The 25,355-nt window shown below is 32.2% G+C and overlaps 2 protein-coding genes across 2 annotated transcripts; one reads left to right on the top strand and one right to left on the bottom strand.

The window, feature by feature from the left end:
• The first annotated feature begins 12,222 nt into the window (after positions 1–12,222).
• On the top strand, positions 12,223–19,499 carry LOC145600084 (transcription factor bHLH18-like). The gene is made up of 4 exons (XM_081655933.1): positions 12,223–12,246; positions 18,122–18,538; positions 18,797–19,213; positions 19,425–19,499. Exons 1-4 carry the CDS (start codon positions 12,223–12,225, stop codon positions 19,497–19,499), a joined length of 933 nt encoding a protein of 310 aa, XP_081512059.1.
• Positions 19,500–23,710: 4,211 nt separating this feature from the next.
• Positions 23,711–24,913, bottom strand: LOC145600734 (uncharacterized). The gene has a single exon (XM_081656603.1). It carries the CDS (start codon positions 24,911–24,913, stop codon positions 23,711–23,713), a length of 1,203 nt encoding a protein of 400 aa, XP_081512729.1.
• Between the last annotated feature and the right edge of the window lie 442 nt (positions 24,914–25,355).

The following is a 25,355-nucleotide window of genomic DNA, read 5'->3' as shown; positions in this document are numbered from 1 at the left end:
GTTAAGTATGAAGCTCGATGTCAGGCGATTGGATATGGTTTCATTTCCTTCTCCTTTTCTTCTCTTGGGGAATTAGAGAAAGAGGTTGTTGCGTTACTCAAGCGGATTTAGAGGTTCTCGACGACGCAAGACATTGGGGCTCGTGCTGCAACTCATATCTTCACTAGGGTAGGATTTGCAATAGCTAGAGGAGTGGGGGCCCAGATTGTATCTCTGCTTCCCACTAATTTATTATAGGTTGTATGACTTTTGTTTTTGAGATATAATAATAATAATAATAATAATAATAATAATAATAATAATAATAATAATAATAATAATAATAAAATAATAAAATAAATAATAATAATAAATTTCTTCATAATTAATTGACTTTGTAGGTTTTTTTAATATTTTTATAACAATAATAATAATAATAATAATAATAATAATAATAATAATAATAATTTTTGTCTTTCAAAAAAAAAAAAAAAAAATTTGGTGTTTAGAGAGCCACAAGGGCGGATGATGAGAATCGATACCAAGATTTTTTGGAGCCGGGAGGAGAGCTCTAACCACTTGAGCTATCACATGTTGGTCCACGATCCCTCAATTCATTTTAATTTAACTTTTCGCCTGGTTGAAGTATCCTCTTTGTTCAAGAAAATTAACAACACGTCTAGATTAAGTATAGCATAAATATATACTCAGTATTAAAAAAAAAAAAAAAAAAAAAAAAAAAAAAAAAAAAAAACCATTTATCGCACATGTATGAATTTGTCATATTTCTCCGATTTATAGTAATTTTCTTCATTTACATGGAACTTGATGCAAAACTGTTTGATATACTCATATACCACTTGCTCTTCGATTAATTAATTTAAGGAATATACCATTTGCCTTTTCATGAATGAATTTGATATACCACTTGCACTTCCATTAATTAATTTAGAAATACCATTTGCAATTTCATTAATAAATTTGATATACACTTGCACTTCCATTAAATTTAAAAAATTCCGTTTGCAATTTCATTACTTCCTCCGTGTTTTTATTAAGTGTTACAGTTTTACCGGCACATAATTTTAAGCAATTTAATTGACTTAAATAAAATACGAGGTAAGTGATGTTGTTGGAGTATTAAAAAATTGTAAAAGAACGATAGTGGGGTTAATAGTTTATTGAAAATTAATGAATGTGAGAGGAAATATATAATAAAAAAAAAAATAGTAGTGAGTTTGGGTGGGAACCATGAGAGGAGAGTGAAATAATATTTTAATGTAGCTTTTTGCTAAAAAAGAAAGTGTAACACTTATTAAAACACGGAGGGAGTAATAAATTTAATATACCACATTTTTCCCATTAATCTATTCAATTCTCGGTGAAAGTCAAGATGGAGAGAGGTGTGTGTGGAAATTTAGGTAGAGTTCAAATGTACTACTCCCTCCGTCCCAAAAAGAACGACCCATTTGGCCAAAACTTTGTCCCAAAAATAATGACCCATTTGCATTAAAACACCCACCAATTTGCTATAATATTTGTGCAAAATTAGCTTCCCCATATAAAAATTTGATTTTCCATGATATTTTATTACTTTCTCTATCTATTTTTTTTTCAAACCCCATGTAAATTTATCTTTCCAATATACTTTTACTTCTTTTTACTTAACTTCCTTAATACCCGCGTAATCAACCCAAATGAGTCGTTCTTTTTGGGACGGATGGAGTATAATATTTATATTATCCTTTTCTCATTTTTTATTCACAGATTTTAATATGTGGAAGTCATACCGTGTGGCCAGGGTTATTTATGGTCTGATTTGTTCACTTTATTTTCACTTATTTTAGGTTTGATAAGTTCAGTTCAAGAAAGTTAAGTTTAGAAAAATAAGTGATAATTAGAGTCTATTTATACGACATCATGTTGAGCTTTATACGACAGACTTTTTATTTTTTTTTACAAGATACGAGAGTCTATTTGAATGTACTATATGAATATGAATACGGAGTAATATTTTATTTGAACCAATGTGTTAATTTATTGAGCTTTAATGTACTAGACGTTATTAATTACTTGTTTCATGGTCTATATCTTAATGACCCCATAATGCCATAATGGAACCTTTACACTCGTATTTAAGGACGGAGTTTATGCACAAGGTTCCAAAGGTATTTTGTTTTCAACACGTTTGCATATGCATTGCTATGGTTAGTATTTTATTTAATTGACTTTCTAAAATAAGTATGAATGTATGATGTACTTCATATCGTTTAAAGTTTTATTGTTAATAAAGGGTCTTGAATAATGATAACAACTTGTAATACTACTGACTTTTGGTTTTCTTTGACTTACATTGATTTATTTGAATACTTTTCTACTGTTAAATTCTACTCGTAATAAAATTTAATTTTTAACATGTGGCAATGACACATCTATCTATATATATATATACTAAAATAACAACCGCTGAAGTCATTACTGTATACGTGTCACTTTCTTATTTAATTTTTTCCTCCAAAATGCAAGGATGATGTCATATTATTTTTTTTTTCTTTTTTAAGCTACCCTATTTAACTACTTTGAAAATTAAATTCCATTTGAAATTTTAAATTTTGGGTTTTCTACACATATTATATATGCTTTTTAGTTATTTATGAGTTGTTAACAAAGTTAATAATATAATTTAATTGAAATTTCCTAATTAAATATGAAATTATGCACTTTTGGGAATTGTTTATTCATATTTAATTAAAAATTAATTAGGAAAATGGAGGAAGTAGTTAATTTTATTCTTATTATAAAACTGTGCATCGCACGGGGTTAACCTAGATGATAATATATTAACTATTACTAAAACAAAACTTTGCTGATGTCATCACTGTCCATATGTCACTCTCATAATAAAAATTTTCCCGCCTAAATGCATGATGATGTCATCATCTTTTTTTTTTTTTGAGCTATTATATTTAATAGATTTTGAAATTTGAATAATAGAAGCTTCTATATTACAAATACAGCCTATCAATTTATCCTTAAAAAATGAAATAATTTTAAGTTGTACACTAATGAATAGACTTATACATTAAAATATGTATTAGGCAAAGTTGAACAGGTATTATATCATAATTTTGATAAAAATCTAAAATTTTCAAAATACAGATATTTTGTACAAGGTGCATATTCTTATTTATATGTATCCTTTTTTTAAAAAAAAATGTACAAATTATAAAAAAATAAATTTTATATAAATCATGCATCGCACAGGTTCTAACCTAGTTCTCCAATATTTATGATATTTAATCTTGAAAAGGAAGAATTATTAATGAGTAACAAACAAGTTTTGGACAAAAATCTTTATGCCTAGAGTGGACTTTTTATTAATTTAAGTACAGTATTGAAAACGGATGGATATAGAGAAGGCACCCACAAATTGAAGATTTAAATGGAAATTATTTAGGAAAATATGCCAATTACAACCGGTAAAAGTATCTATTTTGCGGGTTATAACAATAAAACTTCAATTTTGCAAATTATAACAAAAAAAAGTCACGAAATTTATTAAATTACAACCAAAATTTGATTTTTAGCTACTTTCACCAAAGTATGACTTCATTAATCATCTATATATATATATATATATATATATATATATATATATATATATATATGTATGTATGTATATATGTATATATATATGTATAGGACCAAGTTATAATGAGAACCAAGGCTAAAATAAGAACTAGGAACTAATCTAGGCCTCTAAATCATGTTAATCGGACGGCTCACATGCTTCCCGTGTCATTAATGGCATTTTCGTAACATTTGAATGTTACAAACTAATTCTCAGCTTCATTTCTAAAAAGTAAATGAAAAGTTAGTAAAAGTAAATGAAATCAGTCATAAAGTAAATGTTGCTTTAAAAGTTAAAAGACTTGAAAAAAGTTTCAAAATCCGCAAAATTACGAAAATGCCATTAATGAAAGCAGGTGAGATGTGAGCCGTCAGATAGAGCACGATTGAAGGCTGAGATTGGTTCCTAGTTCCAATTATTCACCATGGTTCTCACATGATCTCAATTATATATATATATATATATATATATATATATATATATATATATATATATATATAGGGTTTTATGTGCATAATTTTTGTATGAATATGCATTTTTTTCGAACTATATCTGCAAAAAAAATAAAAAATAAAAAAAATAAGACAGAAATTCAATGTGCATAAATTTTGAACATAATGTGCATATTTTCTGTTTTTCCAGAAAATTCGAAATTTTTATTAGTTCGACAATCAATTTTGCACGTTAAACTTGTCATTGGATCTCAACCATATATATATACATACATATATATATACATATATATATATATATGTATATATATATGTATATATATATGTATGTATATATATAGATACATATATATACATATATATACATATATGTATATATATATGTATGTATATATATATGTATGCATATATATATATATATATATATATATATATATATATATATATATATATATATATGTATAGAACATGGAAAAAAATTTAGAACATATGTAAAAATTTAGAACATAAGCAGAAAATTTTAGAACATAAGAAAATAATTTCGAAGATAGCAAAATTTAGAACATAAGCAACAAAAAACGTTAGAACATAAGAAAAATAATTTAGAACATAAATGATTTATAGCATAGGTAAAAATTAATATCATAAGCTGAAAAAATAATTTTAAACATAGGAAAAAATTTAGAACATAATCTGAAAAATTAATTTAGAACATAGGAACAAATTTAGAACATAATCTAAAAAACGATTTAGAACATTGAAAATAATTTGGAACATAAGTTGAAAAAATTTGGAATATAGGAAAAGCTTTAGAAAAGAAGCTGAAAAAATAATTTAGAACGTAGGAAAATTTTTTTGAACATAAGCCGAAAAAAATAATTTAGAACATAAGCTGAAAAAATAATTTAGAACATAGGAAATTTTTTTGAACAAAAGCTGAAAAAAATAATTTAGAACATAATCTAAAAAACAATTTAGAACATTGGCAAAAATTTGGAACATAAGTAGAAAAGTTTAGAACATAAGCAAGAAAAAGTTTAGAACATAAGGTATTCTTACATAAGAAAGGGTTCTTATATAAGGAGGGGTTCTTACCGGATCCCTCCCCTATATATGTGTGTGTATATATATATATATATATATATATATATATATATATATATATATATATATATATATATATATATATATATATATATATATATATATATATATATATATATATATATATATAACAACTATTGATGTTATCATTGCCTACGTGTCACTTTTTTATTTAATTTTTTCCTTCCAAAATGCAAGGATGATGTCATTTTTTTTTTTTCCTTTTTAATCTACCTTATTTAACATAGTTTTGATTCCATTTGAATTTTTAAATTTTAAATTTTGGGTTATCTACACATATTATGCTATTTAGTTTTTTATAAGTTGTAAACAATAGTTTGATTGAAATTTCTTAATAGTTATTTACAATAGTTAATAATATAATTTAATTGAAATTTTTTAATTAACTATGAAAATTATGCACTTTTGGGAAATGTATATTCATATTTAATTAAATTAGTTAGGAAAAATAAGGAAGTTATTTTCTTTCAATACGTGTCAAAAGTCTATAATTTAATTCTCATTTTAAAACTGTGCATCGTACGGGGTTAATCTAGTTTATTTATATAAAAATTATCCTTAGCAAATACTAACTGTAAATTATTTATTTAAATGTTGTCGTCATATTCTAGTAAATTAAAAGTGAATGGAAGTCAGATTTTGGTTGTAATTTATAATGTTCGGTGACTTTTTTGTTGTACTTTACAAAAATAAATAAATAAATAAAAAATAATAAAAAATAAAAAAAATTGATGGTTGTAATCCTCAAAATGGATGCTTTTACAAGTTGTAATTGACAAATTTTTCAATCATATATAAGTGGTGCTATTCAAATTTAGGATATATTGTAATAATTTACCACCACCCCTCAAAACACCATTTTTTACCACCCTTTAAAACTTTGTTTTGAAACACCACCTAAGGGCCTGTTCACATTTACTGAACTGAACTGATTGGAGCTGAACTGAACTGAACTGAACTGAACTGAATTGAGCTGAAATGAATATTTTATGAGAGAGGAAAATTAAGAGCTGAACTGAACTGAACTGATTGGAGCTGAGCTGAACTGAAATTAAGTAAATGTGAACAGGCCCTAAGACCTACATAAAATTAAATTTCACCACATGCCTCTTACCTTGATCCGAGTCAAGATCCTGGGTTGTGTCCTAGAATAAAATTAGAAGGTATTCCCTCTGTCCTAGAATAACTAATACATTCAAACTTTGTACATATGTTGATTCACTAGTTTGACCTTGTATTTTAATTTAATTAAATATTAATGAAAATTATAAAAATTGCTATATTATTAAACTTATATTATTATCAATACCACTTATATTATGATAACATTTGTTTTAATTATTTTAGTAAAAAGGATTTTTTGTACTTAATAACACCTATAATTTGTGATAAACCACCTAATAAAAAAAGTTGTAAGAATAAGAAACACCATTATTAATTAAGTAGTCTATGATAAAAACATCCTTTTATATTAGGTAGTTTTCTACTACATTCTTTTATATTATGTAGTTTCTCACAAATTCTGAATTTTATTATGTAGTTTCTTATTTTAAAAAAATCCTAGTAAAAAACTATAGTCAAATTTAATATATGAATGAATAGTAAAAATTAGTAGTATTAAATCATTTTAAGGGGGAGGGGGGGGTAGTTGCATTGCTTTCAAATATGTATGTTTGAAAGGTAATTTTGGACCAAAAAAAACTATAAATTTATACTATTGTGTTAGGCTTTGTTCACTTCACCTTTAAAAAAAAAAATACTTCGTATTATTCAGTAAAAATAATTTTAGTTCAGTAAAATAAGTCCAGTTCAGTACAATTCAGTAGCTATAAAGAAGAAACATAATAGACAATCAATAAAAATAATTTCAGTTTAGTAAAAATAATTTAAGTTCAACAAAAATAATTTAATATCAGCAAAAATAATTTAAGTTCAACAAAAATAAGGTGAAGTGAACGTGGCTTAAGTTTTGAAAAATGAGCTTAGATAAATATGAACTATTTTTCCAAATTTTGAAAATTAGAAACAAACAAAAAGTACTTATCAATTAAAGATTCTAAGATATCCCAAGCTGTTTATTTTATAATTCCAACCTTTTTTCTTGTATGATCTCTTTGTTCATGGATAATTGATAAAGTTAAACATTTTTTTTTTTTGAAAGAATTGATAAAGTTAAACTTAATACAATACATATATCAATGCACTAATTTAATCTAACATATGCACAATTATATACATATACATATACATATATATATATATATATATATATATATATATATATATATATATATATATATATATATATATATATATATATATATATATATATATATATATATATATATATATATATATATATATGTAAATATAGTTGATGTTATAAAACATCATATTAATACGTAATATTTAACAATGTATATTATGACAAAATCGTCTCAAATATTTAGAAACGGAGGAAGTATATAATTTAACATGTTCTCAATAGTTTCACCCACTAAGGGCCTGTTCATATTTACTGAACTGAGCTGAACTGAACTGAACTGATTGGAGCTGAACTGAACTGAACTGATTGGAACTGAACTGAACTGAACCGAACTGAATTGAGTTGAAATAAATGTTTTATGTGAGAGGGAAATTAAGAGCTGAACTGAACTGAACTGAACTGAACTGAACTGAAATTAAGTAAATATGAACAGGCTCTAAATTGAACCAATAAAATTGTGAGGGATGAATACTCAATAGTGTACTAGGTGAAATAGATTCAAGATTCAATCTTTAATTTATGTATAAAAATATAAGCAATAATCTTTGTATCACATCCATCCATAATTTAGTTTCAAATCTGTACTCTTCAATTAGTTAACTATATAATCAATTTTTTTTTTTTTAAAAAAAATGTAATATTTTGATGCCCTCTCCTTCTCAAGTTCCCATACACACCTCTCTTCATCTCGGATTTCACCAAGAATCAATTTATTGAAGGCAAGTGGTATATCAAGCTCATTACTGGAAGTGCAAATGGTATAATTTAATTAATTTATGGACCTGCAAGTGTGCAACTAGTATATCAAATTAATTAATAAAAGGGAAAATAGTACTGTATATTTTAAATTAATTAATAAAAGTGCAAGTGGTATATACCCAACTACTATAGTTGGGTAGCCATTTAATTTCAAAAGTGCAAGTGGTATATCAAATAGTTTTGCATCAAGTTCCATTAAATTAGTACAAGATCTATTTAGATAATGTTTTTTCAGACTTACAATAATTTATAGGTTGAGAAATATGACAAATTCATACATGTGTGGATCAATAGTTTGTTCATACTTTTTTAATGCTATTTTCAATTTCGAGATGCGGTATACTTCATTCAACGGAAAGCCAAAATTGAAATCAGGATAAGTCATCACTTTTTTTTATTTCTCTTTTTTGTAAATTCATTAATTCAAGGATACAGAGATCCAATCCTTAAGAACAGATCATATTCTAGTATAGTCTCAAGATGAAATTTTTTATACACACATATGTACAAGAAGTGTATAAGGTGCTATTAAAAAAAAAAAAATGTATCTAAGGTTATATTTTGCTCATTTTACAATTAAATAAGCAATAACCATTCTTTAAATACCAATTCAAGATAAACAAAAAAATCATTGGATATTTCATGCACCCAGTTATGGTGTATATAACAATCTTTGCTCGTAATAACACGTATATTCAACTCTATTATATAACAAAAGAGTTGTTTCAATCAAATTCTCCATCAATAACAAACGTGTTTATCTTTACTAATTGATAGCGACGAATTACAAGCAAATAACGTGAATAGGTTAGTAGTTTCATATATAACTAGTGTGTATCTCATTCTTGGGAGATACCCCGGTTACTAACTTGTGTACTTCTTGCTTTAATTTAACAAGTACTCCGTATGTTGAACTATTTGTGTAGTTAGTGTGTGTAGTGGTTCGAGCATTGCCTTGGATGTCACTTTTTTTTTTTATTTTTTATTTTTTACATCATATGTATTTATATTTTAATCTTGTGAAAAATAAATGAATTATAATACCTCTAATTTACTTAATAAATGAAAAGAATATTATAATATTATGTGAAACTTGAAACATTGGTAAAAGTATTATATATATATATTAGAGTTTATGGGTTCGAATCTTGTTGAAAACATATTTTATTTTGTTAAATGAAGTAGCTAGCTTACGTTGCGCATATACGTTGGATGATGACATGGCATTGTGACGACATAGGCACATACTTTGAATAGTGCCACGTGGCACCGTTTCTTTAAAAGGAACATCGAAACCTTTTAATATATAGTATAGATTAGCTTCTCTTAAAACTTGGCCTGGGGCTTAGTCTAGGTACATACCCGTGTTGTTAAAAACCTTACATAATACATACCATGATATTTTTTTTTTTTTTTGTAAATAATTTGATTTTGGGCTAAGTCTAGGTACATACTCGTGCTGTTAAAAACCTTACATAATACATACCATGATATTTTTTTTTTTTGTAAATAATTTGATTTTTTTTATAAGATTGTAAAGATATATGGTATAAACATGTCATGATATTTTCTAATTAGTACTCCCGCCGTCCCTAAATTACATTCCTATTGTTCTCTATTATGTGAAGAATAAATGCTAGAAATAGGAATATATATAATTTAGGGATGGAGGGAGTACGAATTTAATTTGATGGACTGGGTAATTAAATTTTGAAAATTACATGTGCTGTGCGAAAAGAAGAGTTTTTTTTTAAAAAAAAAAAAAATTCTAACAATTCACTCCTCAATTAAAGGGGTTGAGCATGATATTATCATTACAATAGCTTCCAAAATTAAAAATTTCCATACTTGCAATTTACAAATTTTGATAAATTTTTGAGAGAGACGGCGTTTTCTAGAGATAGAATTTTTTAGAGAGCGAAATTGAGAAACAACATTTATTGCTAGGGTTTTGGGGGTGGTGGGAGGTCTGGTGGGTGTAGTGTTTTCGATGGTCGGGGAAGAGTTATAAGAGGTTTTAATTTTCAAGAGGGGGAAAGAGGCGTTAGGGGTCGAGCAGGGGGAGGGGAGGGATTACGGTGGACAATGGTCTTAGGGCTTGTTCACCTCAGCCTAATTATTTCAGTTCAGTTCAGTTCAGTTTAGCTCCAATCAGTTCAGTTCAGCTCTAATCAGATCAATTTAGTTCCGCACCTAATTTTCCTCTATCGTAAAATATTCATTTTAGCTCTCTTCAGTTCAGTTAAGCTCAGCTCTAATCGGTTCAGTTCAATTCAGCTCAATTTAGTGAATATGAACATGCCCTTAGGCCCTGTTCTCTTCAGCTTAAAAAAATAATATTAAGTAAAAAAAATTTCAACTCAGTAAAAATAAGTTCAATTCAGTAAAAATAATTTCAGTTCAGTAAAAATAATTTCAATTCAGTAAAAATAAGTTCATTTCAATAAAATTCAGTTTTCTTAAAGAAGAATTATAGTAGAAAATCAGTAAGAATAATTTCAGTTCAGCAAAAATAATTTCAGTTTTATAAAATTAATTATATTTAAGTTCAGTAAAAATAATTGAATTTCAGCAAATATAATTTTGTTTCAAGAAAAATAATTTCAGTTCAGCACAAATAAAGTGGAGAGAACATGGCCTTAAGGGTGGCAGGGGGGGTCGATTGGCCGTTATTAGGAGTTAAGGGGGAGGCCGACCAGTTTTCGGTAGGGTTAGTGGATGGCTAGGGTTTCACGGTGGGGTTATAGGTGGCTGGGATTGATGTTTTGTTTGTTTGTTTTTTTTTTTTAATAATTTTTTTTTTTTATTTTAAAGCAATCACTTGATGACACGTGAGTTTTTATATATAACTTAAAAAAAAATTTACCCTTTTAACAGGTTAACTTTCATTGGGACTACTAGATGCAAAGTGACACCATAGTTGGGATAATTAGATTAAAAAAATAAAATAAAAAAACCTTAGTTGGGATTATTAGAAGTAAATTGCCAACCGTTGAGATAATTATAATGTATTTTTCCTTTTAAATAATCAGTTGTCCCTAAATTACTTTCATATTTATAAAGTTTAATACAATAATAACCTTTACATCACTTGCAAAAAATAAACTTTGATGTTGGTATAGAAAAAAATTTAATTTATTTTGTTTAGTTTATAAATGTAATATTGTTCACCTAATATTAAAATTTGTTTTATAATTTAGTTAACTGTGCGTGATACGGGACTTTAATTAGATAATTATATAAATTAATTAACTAATTATATTATTATTTAGGATGCGTTCAAGATTTTTACTTATCTGAAATTATATAGACTTATCTTAACTTATCTTAACTTATTTAAACTTATCTGATCTTATCTGAATTAATCTGAACTTATTAGCCCTTATTAGAGTTTATTTTAGTTATAAATTAAACTTGGTAGCCCTGATTAACCTTTATCATCACAACTTATAGTATCAATGGTTGTAAATAAATTTTTCAAAAGTGAAACCCACTTTCACTTTTTTATATACCAATAAATGAGAAGATATAAAAAACAGTGAGAATACGTAATAACTTTACACTTCTATGATTGTGTTGATCGAATTTATAAATCAGAAAAGATGAAAGTGGGTACACTAATAATAAAATAGTCAACACGTAGCAATAAAGTTGATCAATGGAGGTTTTTCTTGAGAGGCGCCCATCTAATATAATCTTTACATTATGTGATTCATTATTGTTCAACCATCATTAAAAAAATGAGCAAACTTATTATATAAGATTAAATCACCTATAACCATGTTAGCTAGCTTAGTAAGATATGATTAAAAATAAATAAAAATTAAAAAAAAAAAAAAAAAAAGATATATACGTAAGAAGAAAGCGCATAATTTGGCACTATTCGCAGCCTCTTTCTTTATAAAAGTAGAGGACCCCAAAGACTAGGTCTAAGTTTCTTATTTTACTTTCCTTATTTGAAAAATTATATCACTAGAAGAGTAAACAATATAATGACTCCGACCATGACTATGGAAGCATGGTTAGCAGAATTGGTAAGAGCTTGTTGAGCCCGTATATAATTTATTGTATTTAGTTATGGGCTTAGTTTAAGGCCCTTGCTTAGGTTGTGTATATATACCACATTAACAATCAATACAAACACGAGAATACACATTCTTGACATGGTATCAGGCCTAACCTAAAATTAAAACCCTTGCTTTCTTTCTTCTCTTGCTCACGCATCAACCATGGAAGACGGGAAGCTTGATCCTTCATCTCCTTTCTATCTCGGTGCTGGAGATCAACCGGGAAACCTCATCACTCACGTGATTTTGAAAGGCGACAACTACTTGGCTTGGTCGAGGGCAATCACGTTGTCTCTCCGATCTCGTCGAAAATTTGGATTCGTTGATGGTACAATCACGAAACCCCCAGAAAAGAAGAAGCTCTTGGACTGGGAGACGGTTAATTCAATGATCGTCTCGTGGATTTTGAGGTCTATGGAACCTAAATTAGCGGCATCACTGCCTTATTTTGAAGAAGCAAAACTCTTGTGGACTTACTTGGAGCAACGGTTTTGTGTTTCTAATGGACCAAGGTTGCAACAACTACGGTCGAAAATTACTGATTGTCGACAAACTGGTAGTATGTCGGTTGAGGACTATTACACTACTTTGATGTGCTTGTTTGATGATCTCACGAGACTCAAACCCTTACATGGCTGTGAATGTGGGCTTTGTACTTGCAATGTTGCGGGCAAATTCGCAAAAGACAGGGAGGAGGAAGTGCTGCATCAATTTCTAATTGGCTTGGATGACTCGAAGTATGCGGCTGTGCGAACCAATTTGTTATCGCAGCAGCCACCCATTGACTTGACTCGTGCTTATCAAGCACTGCTTCAAGAAGAAGAATCACGGGGCATAGCTCAAGGCAGAGCACAAACCGAGGCAGCAAGAGATGCTCATGCTTTTGCTGTCTCTGCTGGGCGTTCGAAGGGACCCGATCGTCGAGATAAATCCAAGCTATTTTGCTCGCATTGCAAGAAAACAGGGCACGATGTGGAGGGCTGCTTTGTTCTTCATGGGTATCCTGACTGGTGGCATGAACTCAAGCGTGGGAAGGGGTCTGCTCGTTCTTCTTCCACACCTCCTGCTGCTACTTCTTCTAACACGGCTTCCGGGAAGGGGTCTGCTCGTGCCAATGCTGTGACAGGGGTTGTTGCTTCGACAGGGGCAGCCTCTGGCAGTGGGGATAATCTTTCCCTACAAGATCTCAAACCCGAGGACATTCGGGTTTTACTTAATATGGCTTCTCTTCAACAAGACCGTATGCAAGATGAGTGTTTGTCTTCTTGGATTATTGATACGGGGGCATCGCATCATGTTACCGGAAATGAACATTGCTTGGTGGATGTTCGTTTGATTTCTCCTTCACCTGTGGGACTTCCGAATGGGGAACAAGCTATGGCCTTGAAGGAGGGTCGAGTTCTTTTGGCAGACACTATAACATTGGAGCATGTCTTATTTGTTCCCAATTTACAATGCAATTTAATATCGGTGTCTAAATTGATTGATCAATCAAATTGTTTTGTACGATTCACTGATTCTTTGTGTGCTATACAGGACCAACGTTCGGGGAGCCTGATTGGAGCCGGTGAACGGAGGGACGGACTCTACTTTTTTCGGCGTATTCCTACAGTATGTGCGGTTCAAGCTCCTGCGGTGTCAGAATTTGAGTTGTGGCATAGAAGACTTGGGCATCCGTCGGATAGAGTGGTTAAGTTGCTTCCACCTCTTAGTAGTAGTTCTGCAAATAAATTTTTGACTAAAGCTTGTGGTGTGTGTCCTCAAGCCAAACAACATAGGGATAGTTTTCCAAATAGTGATAGCAAAGCTACTCGTATCTTTGAATTAATTCATTGTGATTTATGGGGACCGTATAAAACTCCCTCTACTTGTGGTGCACATTATTTTTTGACTTTGGTTGATGATTATTCTAGAGGTGTTTGGGTTTATTTATTAAATAATAAAACCGAGGTTTATTCCGCATTTTGTTCTTTCTTTGCTATGATTGATCGTCAATTTGGTGTGTCTGTGAAATTGGTGAGAAGTGACAATGGCACTGAGTTCAATTGTATGGTTCCGTACTTTACGGAACATGGCATTTTATTTCAAACATCTTGTGTTGGGACACCCCAACAAAATGGACGTGTTGAACGCAAACATCAACATATTTTGAATGTGGGACGTGCATTAATGTTTCAAGGGAATTTGCCTATTGGTTTTTGGGGGGAGTGCATTCTTGGGGCGGTTTATTTGATTAATCGTACTCCTTCTCGTTTGCTACAAAACAAAACACCATATGAGATTCTATTTGACAAAGAACCTAGTTTTGATGAGTTACGTGTTTTTGGCTCCCTTTGCTTTGCACATAATCAAAAATCCAAGGGGGATAAGTTTGCTCCTAGAAGTCGGCGGTGTGTGTTTTTAGGATATCCTCATGGTAAGAAGGGTTGGAAATTATACGACCTTGAAACGGGTGAGATTTTTGTGTCACGTGATGTGAAGTTCTTTGAGAACGAATTTCCTTTCGCTTGTGACAAAACCTTGAATGCTGGCTCCGAAACTAATTTTGTCAAAGAAAATTCGAATGCGGATGGTGTGGGAGTCGATCTTGATTTTTTGGATGACTTGGAAGCGGTTTTAGAGGTGAGTGAAGTAAGCCGTGACAGAGAATATCAGACCACTGCCGAGGTCAGGACAGGGACTGCTGCTGCTAGCAGTACAGTCCACAACCCACCTGTGGCAGGTGGCACTGGCAGCAGCCAGGCTGTGGCTGGCTCTGCTGGTCTGGACAGCAACGCTGCTGCTGGCAGCAGTCTTGGGCAGCATCCAGACGCTGCTAGCAGCAGCCTTCAGCACCAAGCAGAAGCTGCTGGCCGTGGCAGCAGTCTTGAGCAGCAGACAGCAGCTGCTGGCCACGGCAGCAGCTTTGTGCAGCAAGCAGAAGCTGCTGGCAGCGGCCTTGGGCAGGGGGCAGGGGCTGCTAGCAGCGGGGGTGGCTCTTCTTCACTTGACATTGATCGTGGGGGTCGTGTGCGACGTCCACCGGGTTGGCATAAAGATTATGTGGCACATACTGTACAAGCAACGAGTACTCCTAGTTCACCTACTCCAAGCTCCTCAGGTACTCCTTATCCTATAGCACACTATGTGAATTGTGATCATTTTTCCGCACGACATCGTATATTTCTTGCAGCTGTACTTGCAGGCACTGAACCCCGTAATTTCAAAGAGGCTATGAAAGATGCAGGGTGGAGAGAGGCAATGCAAAAAGAAATTGCAGCATTGGAAGACAATCAGACTTGGGTAATGGAACCGTTACCTCCAGGGAAAAAGGCCTTAGGGTGCAGATGGGTTTATAAAATCAAGTATCATTCTGATGGCACTGTTGAACGATTAAAAGCTCGTCTGGTCATATTTGGTAATCATCAGGTTGAAGGCATTGACTATAATGAGACGTTCGCTCCCGTGGCTAAAATGGTCACAGTTCGGACTTTCTTAGCTGTAGCTGCTGCGAAGAATTGGGAATTGCATCAAATGGATGTCCACAATGCATTTCTCCACGGTGACCTTGATGAGGAGGTATACATGAAGCCACCTCCCGGGTTCCATGGTAGCAAACCAGGAATGGTATTTCGTCTTCAAAAGTCGCTCTATGGTCTTCGACAGGCACCCCGTTGTTGGTTTGCCAAACTAGCCGGATCACTCACAAGGTATGGCTTCAAACAGTCGTACTCTGATTATTCTCTATTTACTCTGAATCAAGGGAATGTCCATCTTAGTGTTCTGGTGTATGTCGATGATTTATTGATTTCTGGCAACTCTACTTCTGCGATTTCTGCTTTTAAGGCATATCTGAGTGATTGTTTTCATATGAAAGATTTGGGGGTGTTGAAATATTTTCTGGGTATTGAGGTTGCTCGTAGTCCGGAAGGCATATTTTTGTGCCAACGGAAATATACTCTTGATATTATTACAGAGTCTGGTTTATTAGGGGCACGTCCGGCGGGTACTCCGATTGAGCAAAATCATACTCTGGCAAAATCAGAGGCACCTTTTATTGATGACCCCGAGATGTATCGGCGTCTTGTTGGACGTTTGATCTATTTGTCTTTCACTAGACCTGATTTAGCATACACAGTTCATATTCTGTCCCAATTTATGCACCAGCCCCGTCGTGATCATTGGGAGGCCGCTCTTCGAACGGTACGCTACTTGAAGGGTAGTCCTGGTCAGGGAATTTTATTGCGCACAGATTGTGATTTACAGTTGACAGGTTGGTGTGACGCGGATTGGGCTAGTTGCCCTCTTACGAGACGATCGATTACAGGTTATTTGGTGTTTCTTGGAAATTCTCCTATTTCTTGGAAGACTAAGAAGCAGGATACTGTTGCTAAATCTTCTGCAGAATCCGAGTACCGTACAATGTCTAAGGCCACCGATGAGTTGAAATGGTTGAAGGCTCTTCTTGACAGCTTAGGAGTTTCGCATCCGCAGGCGATGAGTTTATTTTGTGATAGTCAATCTGCGTTGTATATTGCGCAGAATCCGGTCTTTCATGAGCGCACTAAGCACATTGAGGTTGATTGTCATTATGTTCGTGATGCCATTCAGGAGGGGGTTATTAGACCTTCTTATGTGAAGACGACTGATCAACTAGCGGACATCTTCACAAAAGCATTAAGCAAGAACCAATTTTTGTATTTACTTGGCAAGTTGGGCATTTGTGATTTGCATGCTCCAACTTGAGGGGGGGTGTTGAGCCCGTATATAATTTATTGTATTTAGTTATGGGCTTAGTTTAAGGCCCTTGCTTAGGTTGTGTATATATACCACATTAACAATCAATACAAACACGAGAATACACATTCTTGACAGAGCTCTAATCTATCACTTCTAGAATTTACTTCCTCGGGTTTCAATAATTAATTACTTGTACTAATCGCATTGCATGTTGTTTTGTTTAGTATAATAATGTAACAATTATCTTCGGATATCAATAATTAGTTCCTTGTACGAATCGCATTGCATGTTGTTTTACTTAGTGTAATATGAAATAATTATGTAACAACCAATTTGGATCGAGTGAACGTATTTGTTTTCTTTGCATTGATATCTACTATTATATGTATGAATTTAGTTTTGTATCTTTCATATAAGTATTTACAAAACAGTAATGATATATATAGTACCATTTATATATAAATATTAGATTCATTTTCTTAATTAAATTAAAACAACACACAGTAGAAATTTGAAAGTTTATTTGAACTAACAAAATCACTTGCCAATCATTTTTAATATACATTAGTGCTTTTATTCTTATTACTAATTTAACACTGAATAATTGTTAATTATTTCTTTGTAATTTCCTATAAATAACCCAAAAGGTTATTTTCATCAATATTATCAGTTTGTTTTAGTGTTAAGCAGCACTACTGTGTAAGCAATGCTACTTCTGAAATTATACTCCGGAGAATATTGAAAAGTTATCCGAAATTAAGATTTTAAGAAGAAAGAAAATACTGCCCTTTGATCTTGTCAAAAAAAAAAAAAAAAAAAAAAAAATACTGCCCTTTGACCTTTGCAGTCATTAGTAACTGCCAATTTACAGATTTTGTTATTAAAAATAAATAAAATAAATAAAATACTCCCTCTGTTTTTTTAAGTGTGCAATATTTTATTAAAGCTAATAATTTTTTCTAAAATTTCGCATAAATGCAAGCAAGTGATACATTTAAATAAACAGAGGGAGTATTCGATAGTCACAATACGTGGTATGATTGACGTTTGGACTATTGTTATTGGTCTATGTTATACAAATTGTTATGACAAACAAATTGATGGTATCAATTATTTGATGTAGGAAATGGAAATGGATCCAAATAATTCTAGTTTAATCAACAACCCTTATCACCAAACTGAAACAATGGAACCAACCTTTGAAGAGCAACTCGCTGCTACACTTGGTAACGACTTCCCTTATCCTGAGGTAGATTTTGATGGTATTGATCAATTTATATCAACCCCTCATATTAGTGAAATCAACGACGACCATAATAATATTAATAATGACAACATTATAAGCTCTGATGTTCAAAAGAGGCAACCATCTAAAAATAAGAAAGAAACGAAGAAGCAAGCACAGAGTACTGCTGCTGGTTCAAAGAGGAAAAGACAGCCAAGCCAAGTCCAAGATCACATTATCGCCGAGAGGAAGCGGCGGGAACTACTTAGCCACATGATGATTTCACTCTCTGCCATGATTCCCGGCCTTAAGAAGGTCAATATCTTTTTACCATTCTAATAACTGATACTCCCTCCGTCCCTAAATTACATTCCTCTTTCGCTCTATTATGTGAGGAATAAATGCTAGAAAGAGGAATGTAATTTAGGGACGGAGGGAATAATGTTTTGTTAGAGATATGAGATATCGGAGCACATATATTTTCCAGTATTTCATATCTCTAACATGTTTGTTTTACGGTACGTTTTACCACTATTATTGATCTAATTTACTATCATAATGCTATATATACAGATCGATAAAATAACAGTCTTAGGAGCCGCAATCGAACAAATGAAGGAACTTCAGGAGAAAGTAAAGGTACTTGAAAGTATCGTTGAAAAGAAGACGGTTGAGTCTGAAGTAGCTGTCAAAAAATCTAAATTGAAAGCCGACAATGGCAGTAGTGATGATAATGTTTCTTCTTCGACTGTGGAAGACTATTGTGGCGCCGGCGGTAGCGATAATAATGGTGATGGGGGTAGAGATTCATTACCGGAAATTCACTTAAAGGTCATGGAGAAGACACTTCTGTTAAGAGTGTGCTGTGAAAAACAGAAGGGTATTTTCGTAAAATTATTCCTAGAGGCAGAGAAGCATGGTTTGTCCATTACAAATTTTAGTGTTGCACCATTAAATAACACAGCCCTAGACATTACCATTGTTGCACAGGTGATTACCCTTCCACATTATCTTTACTTATTATCTCCGTTAACTATTATATGCAACTTTTGAATTTTTTATATCTCATAATAAATAATACCCTAAAGGCCTAAACTTGCACATAATATTTAACAGAGATAATATTTTTTCGTCGAAACTAACCAATCTATATATATTATTTTGTTAATATCAATGAATTTTTCCAAATATCGATTTGCAGATGGAAATGGGCTATAACAAGTATGTACGAGATTTGGTCAGAAATCTTCACAACGTTCTTCATCTGGCTAACTAGCTACCAACGTTTCGAATTGAACAAAATTGATTAGTTTTATAATTGTTGAGCTTGTACTTGTTTTTGGGTTTTCGTTCCAGTTTAAGCTTAGTGAACAAATGTTGTTTAGTTATCATTTGGCTTTCTTTTTTTTTTTTTTTTTTTTTTTAATGAATAGAGTTATCATCTGCCTTTTTACTGAATAACGCGCAGCAGGAAAGTATATGCCCGCATGATACGGCTGCAAACGCTATTTTCTATATGAAACACTCCCATTTTTTGTCACTTCAAAAAGGGCTCATATGCTAGAATCGTATATTCCGTGTATAACGGCAATAACGCATCTTGTCATTGTTAATAATATTATCATTGTTATTCCAAAGTTCAATAAAAAAAAAAAAAAAAAAAAACAAAAATTTAATATTGGAATTTGGAAAACCAGCAACTTGCATATGATATCTAATTATCTATACGACTATACCTAATACTCCTACATAATAGGAAAATTTCCAATTTTGAGTTCCAAAAGTTTGACATGATTCCATTTTCAGCCTGTCTTGTGTGTGGCCAGCCACACCGTGTGGCCACTTATAAAAGAACAAAGTAACCCATATAAAACTGACCAAGTAACCCTTGTAATACTAGATGAGTAACCCTTGTAATACTAACTGAGTAATTCTATAGCACTGACAAAGTAACCCCTTTAACACTGATTAAGTAACCCCTATTACGCTAATGAAGTAACCCCTGCCGCACGGTGTGGCCAGCCACATATAAGACTTTGTGTTCCATTTTAGTAACTGTGGTTATAATTCTTTCCAAAATAAAATATAAAATATAAAATATATAAAAAAAAAACAACTATGGTTATAAATTTATAATATCCCCTTGATCCTAAATAATTACTCCTTCCTTTCCATGTTCCTGTTTGAAATCTTTGATTTTTTTAAAAATAAGAGAGAATCTTCTAAATTTATCTTAATATATAAAAACAAATATAGTCATGTGAGATCTAGTTTGATTCATCTTGAAAAGTAGATTATTAATATCTAACTTTTATAATTTTTGCTAGTGTGAAATTAAAGATATTTACAGTCAAAGATGGGTCAAAATTTGCATCGATTTCCGTAAACAGGAGCATCATTTTGAAACGGAGGGAGTAACACGTTTGACTTTTTTCACTATTTATATCCCGTAATAACTTTAACCATCAATTTTGTAGTGTCGTATAAGAAATATATTTTATTTTGAAATACATTGTTAAATAGGTATTAATACTACCTCCGTTAAATTTTTTCTGCAACTTTGGGAGGGTTTGGGGTTCACCATGCAAAATTTGATAATGATGATTAATGTATTTTATGGGTATGTAATTAATGTGGAGAGAGAATATTTGGATATTTAATCAACCACTTAGGGCACTCACTACCACCCCAAGACCAGCCAACAATCCAACACCACCTACACCAACACCACCAGTCCACCGTCGCGGCACCGCCTTCACCAACACCACCACCGGCTTCAACGTCGGCTTCACCACCACTACTACCACCCCACGATACCACCACAAAACCCCCACCATTTTAGATTCGACGAATTCCACCACCACCACCACCATTCTCACGAAACCCCATAAACCACCACCAGCCCCACGAAACCACTACCAACCCACAGATCCAACGGAAACCACCACCACCATTATCACGAAATCCCCCATGAAACCCCCCACGAAAACCTCCACGAAACCACGAAACCCCCACAAAACCACCATCAGCCCCACGAAACCACCACCACCATTCTTATGAAAGCCCCAATAGATCCGACGAAAACCCAGTACGAAATCATCACCAACAATTCAACAAATCCATCACAAATTCAATTTCTTGAAAGTTAAAGAGAGAGAAAAAAAAAGAGAGATAATGATATGGAAAGAGGAGAGAGAAAATATGGGGGAAGATGAAGATGAAGGTGGCTTTGGGGTTCTTGAGTTGAAGATGAAGAGTTGATAAATTAGATTGGGTTGGTTGGGGTAAAAATTGGGTGAGAAATTAGTGATTAATTAAATCTGATTATAGTTAGTAAATTGTGTTTTAATTTTTTAAATGAGGGTAAAATTAACATTTGACTAGTATTTTTTTACTAAAAGAGGAAAGAAATTTTTTTGTTGCACATAATGTTTAGCGGACTAAAGTAGTAAAAGTTGCAGAAAACATATAACGGAGGTAGTATAAAGTTTGATGATACCAATTTTTTATTTTTTTTATTTTTTTTTTTATTAAGGTCAAGCTAGTGGATTGACATGTGTGTCAAATTTGACTTGGTCAATTACTTTAGGAATTGTGGCTAGAGTTCCATTCTATTGCTCGCTCTAACATTTAAACTTTGTTTCACTCTAGTGCCTAGGGATGGCAATGTGTCCTGGACCCGACCCAGACCCGGTTGGACCCGACCCATATTTTAGGGTCTGGGTCCTTAAACTTTAGACCCGATGGATCTGGGTCTAAGCTTAATGGGTCGGGTCTGGGTCCAAAAATTGCAGACTCGACCCAACCCAAATCCGACCCATGGACCCATTTTTAATTTTTTTTGCAATTTTTTTATAAATAATAAATATATATTAGTAATAAATTTTAAAAAAATCACTTAGGGCCTGTTCACATTTACTTAATTTCAGTTCAGTTCAGTTCAGTTCCAATCAGTTTTGTTCAGTTCAGTTCAGTTCAGCTCTTAATTTCCCTCTCACATAAAATATTCATTTCAGCTCAATTCAGTTCAGTTCAGTTCAGTTCAGCTCTTAATTTCCCTCTCACATAAAATATTCATTTCAGCTCAATTCAGTTCAGTTCAGTTCCAATCAGTTCAGTTCAGCTTCAATCAGTTCAGTTCAGTTCAGTTCAGCTCAATTCAGTAAATATGAACAGGCCCTTAATATACTACTCACATAATTAGAGGTTGAGAAGATAGACTTTAGTGAAAGTGAGCAAAGAAAACAGCAAACAACCAAGAAATTAGGTTTTTGCGTAGTACGGTTTTTTTTTTTTTTTTCTTGCATTGTCTTTACTTTTTAATGAAATAAATTATTTGTGTGTCAAAAATATGAACACATTTTTTTAAATACGTTTTTTATAATTTTGAAGTAGTTGTATAATTATAAATTTATAATATATATATACAAAATTATAAAAAATAATAAATATTATAGTTAAACCCGTTTTGGACCCGTTTTAGACCCGAGATCCGCTAGACCCGATGGATCTAGGTCTGGGTCTGATTTTTTTAGACCCTGTGGGTCTGGGTCGGATCTGGATCCACCTCCGAAAATCCGGGTCTAGGTGTGGGTCTCAGTGGACCCGACCCATTGCCATCCCTGTAGTGCCCAATGACCAATGTTTTGGTAATTCCACTATAATTAATGCCCTAAACTTTATACTTTTCTTCACAATTAGCTAAGATATTTGTCATCACTTCAAAACCCAAGGATCGGAACTCAACATACACTTCCTTTGTTTCACTTTATCGACATATTTTGATTTTTTTTCACTATTCACACTTTGTTTTATTGTCATTTTTCTATTTATACATAGAAAAATTACTGTCATGTGAGATGTTCTTTTTCATCATCTTAATACATCATTTCTAAAATTAGATTATTATTTTATATAACCAGGTTTGCCAAAAACATGTCACTATGATGTGCAGGTTACTAATAAAAGGAAATAAAAGGATATTCATACATTTAATCTGTCAAAATTAAAGGAATTTTCCAATGGCTTTTGGCCAAAGGAAATTTTCGATGGCTTTAAGTCGTAGAAAATATCAATCATTTCCGATGGTTTTCATGATCATATGGCTCAAAGCCATTAGCCATACGAAATTTTCTATGGTTAAAACTGTCGGAAAATCCTGAATTGAACTTAAATTATTTTTACTGGATTCTCTATTATTTTATCAATGTCAAGTGTCGCTGTCTCGTGGCCTGACTGCGAGGCCAGTTTTATATATTAGTGATATATGATATGTATAATGATATGATATTAGACATTAAATTTTGGTGAAATTAAACTGAAGTGAACATGCCTTAACTTGTCAAAAAGTATAAATAAGAAAATTTATTGTCAAAAATAACTCCAACAATGAAATAATTACAAAGTCTTGCAAGTAGAAAGGGTAGCCAAAATTCAAAAGTATATAAATAACACCATAAGCATCAAATAAAGTTCAAGGTATACAAATTAAGATGGATTCTCAACTGTTTTCATAGTTTTGTCCTGCTTTAGATCATCAACCTTCTTTTCCATCGTTTGCTGCTTACAATATTCAAAGTACAACAGAAAAGCAATCCACTTCACCAAATTTCCAATTGAAACCGACATTATAACAATGGAAGTGATCGTAACACCAGCAACACTTTCATCACATAATCCAGCATACAAAGAAGGAAGCCTCAGAACATTTCCAAACACAAAAAAACCGAGCATCAACTGAAACCCGGTTTTCTTGCAATGCCTGCCATAATATTCTGATAATCCTAACGCAGCAACCCCAGTTTGTTCTTCAGTACAAGAAATCACCATTCCCATATTCCAAAATGCACTCCAATCAAGGTACTTGTATAGCAAAGCTAGAAAGATCAGTGACTGAAGTGCAACAAACAGTACATACCAAAAAGATATAGACTGATAATAGTAGCTAGAACCCGAGAAGAGAAGTTTACTCAATAGCATTATCCAAGAAAGACCTAACAAAGTTAATGATGACAGTAAATGAACACAAAGGTAGGTAGTAAATGGATCGCCGAAATTAACTTTCTGGTGAAACAGCTCTTTGAAAGTTGACAGTTTCTCAGCTGCTAGAACTTTTGATGCAATTTTCGTAGTTAAGCTCAAGCTAAAGAACTCTAGAAAGGGATAAAGAAGCAAATAGAAGAGACAAAGTTGGAATGTGTTTATGAAAAACTCCTTTCTTTGATCAACATACGTAGTATAACTAGTGAACTCATTACTAGATTTACTACTATACTTGGAGCGAAAACTGTAGTATGACACGACATGATAATTATCTAGTGAGGCTGAAGCAGTACCGTTTAGAGAGGAATTATATCGGTACATAGTTGTTACAGACATGGGGTAGTTATGCAGTAGTAATGGATTTGATGAAAGAAAACTTACTGATTTCTGGAGTTTTATATCATAAAAGACCATAAAAACATAAAGAGGAAGAATAGACAGTATCATAAAGAGCATAAACTTGGTATTACTGGTAAAGATTTTCAAAGACGACTTCAGAATTTCAAATGACTTCAACTGCTTGAGATCAACAACAGCTTTCCTGATATCAACCCCAGTTCCTTCTTCCGTCCCTTGCAGGCTCTCATTTTGTGACTCGATATCATCGAGTTTGGGAAGTAAGAAAGCTTCAACATTCCCTGAATTCATGTCTAAAATTGTATGCCTGTATCTAACTTGGATAAGACTTATGTTATACAGTAGCTAACTTTATAAGTCAATCAGCCATCCAAATCTATCATCATTATACTTTGAATTAGTTGCTGACCATTGGCCTTGAATTTCCACCTTATGTATGCCCGTTCCATGTTTTTGACTAATAAAATGTATCCAATGATTTAATTAGGTGCTGACCATTGACTTTGAATCTTATCACCTCTTGCTTCTACAGAATAATCAATGCTGGATTGGTGGTGGGAAGTCTTTTGACATGAAATTTCCTTACAATAGCGAGCTTGAAAATTGACAAAACTTGGATAGAAATTATCATCTCTGACTCCTACAATTTCATTCTCCCTCTATCCCAAAATGTCATGCCCATTTCTTAATTCGCACGGGAATAAAGGGATCGGAAGTAGAGTGAAAAATCATG

Source organism: Chenopodium album, chromosome 21, assembly GCF_948465745.1.
Source record: "Chenopodium album chromosome 21, dcCheAlbu1.1, whole genome shotgun sequence".
Classification (NCBI taxonomy): Eukaryota; Viridiplantae; Streptophyta; class Magnoliopsida; order Caryophyllales; family Amaranthaceae; genus Chenopodium; species Chenopodium album.
This window is presented reverse-complemented; position numbering and strand designations above follow the sequence as displayed.

Coding starts and splice junctions, on each gene's coding strand:
- LOC145600084 (XM_081655933.1), top strand. CDS start 12,223: ATGGAAGCATGGTTAGCAGAATTG. Junction 12,247..18,121: donor AAGCATGGTTAGCAGAATTG/GTAAGAGCTTGT, acceptor TATTTGATGTAG/GAAATGGAAATGGATCCAAA. Junction 18,539..18,796: donor TGATTCCCGGCCTTAAGAAG/GTCAATATCTTT, acceptor CTATATATACAG/ATCGATAAAATAACAGTCTT.
- LOC145600734 (XM_081656603.1), bottom strand. CDS start 24,913: ATGAATTCAGGGAATGTTGAAGCTTTCTTACTTCCCAAACTCGATGAT.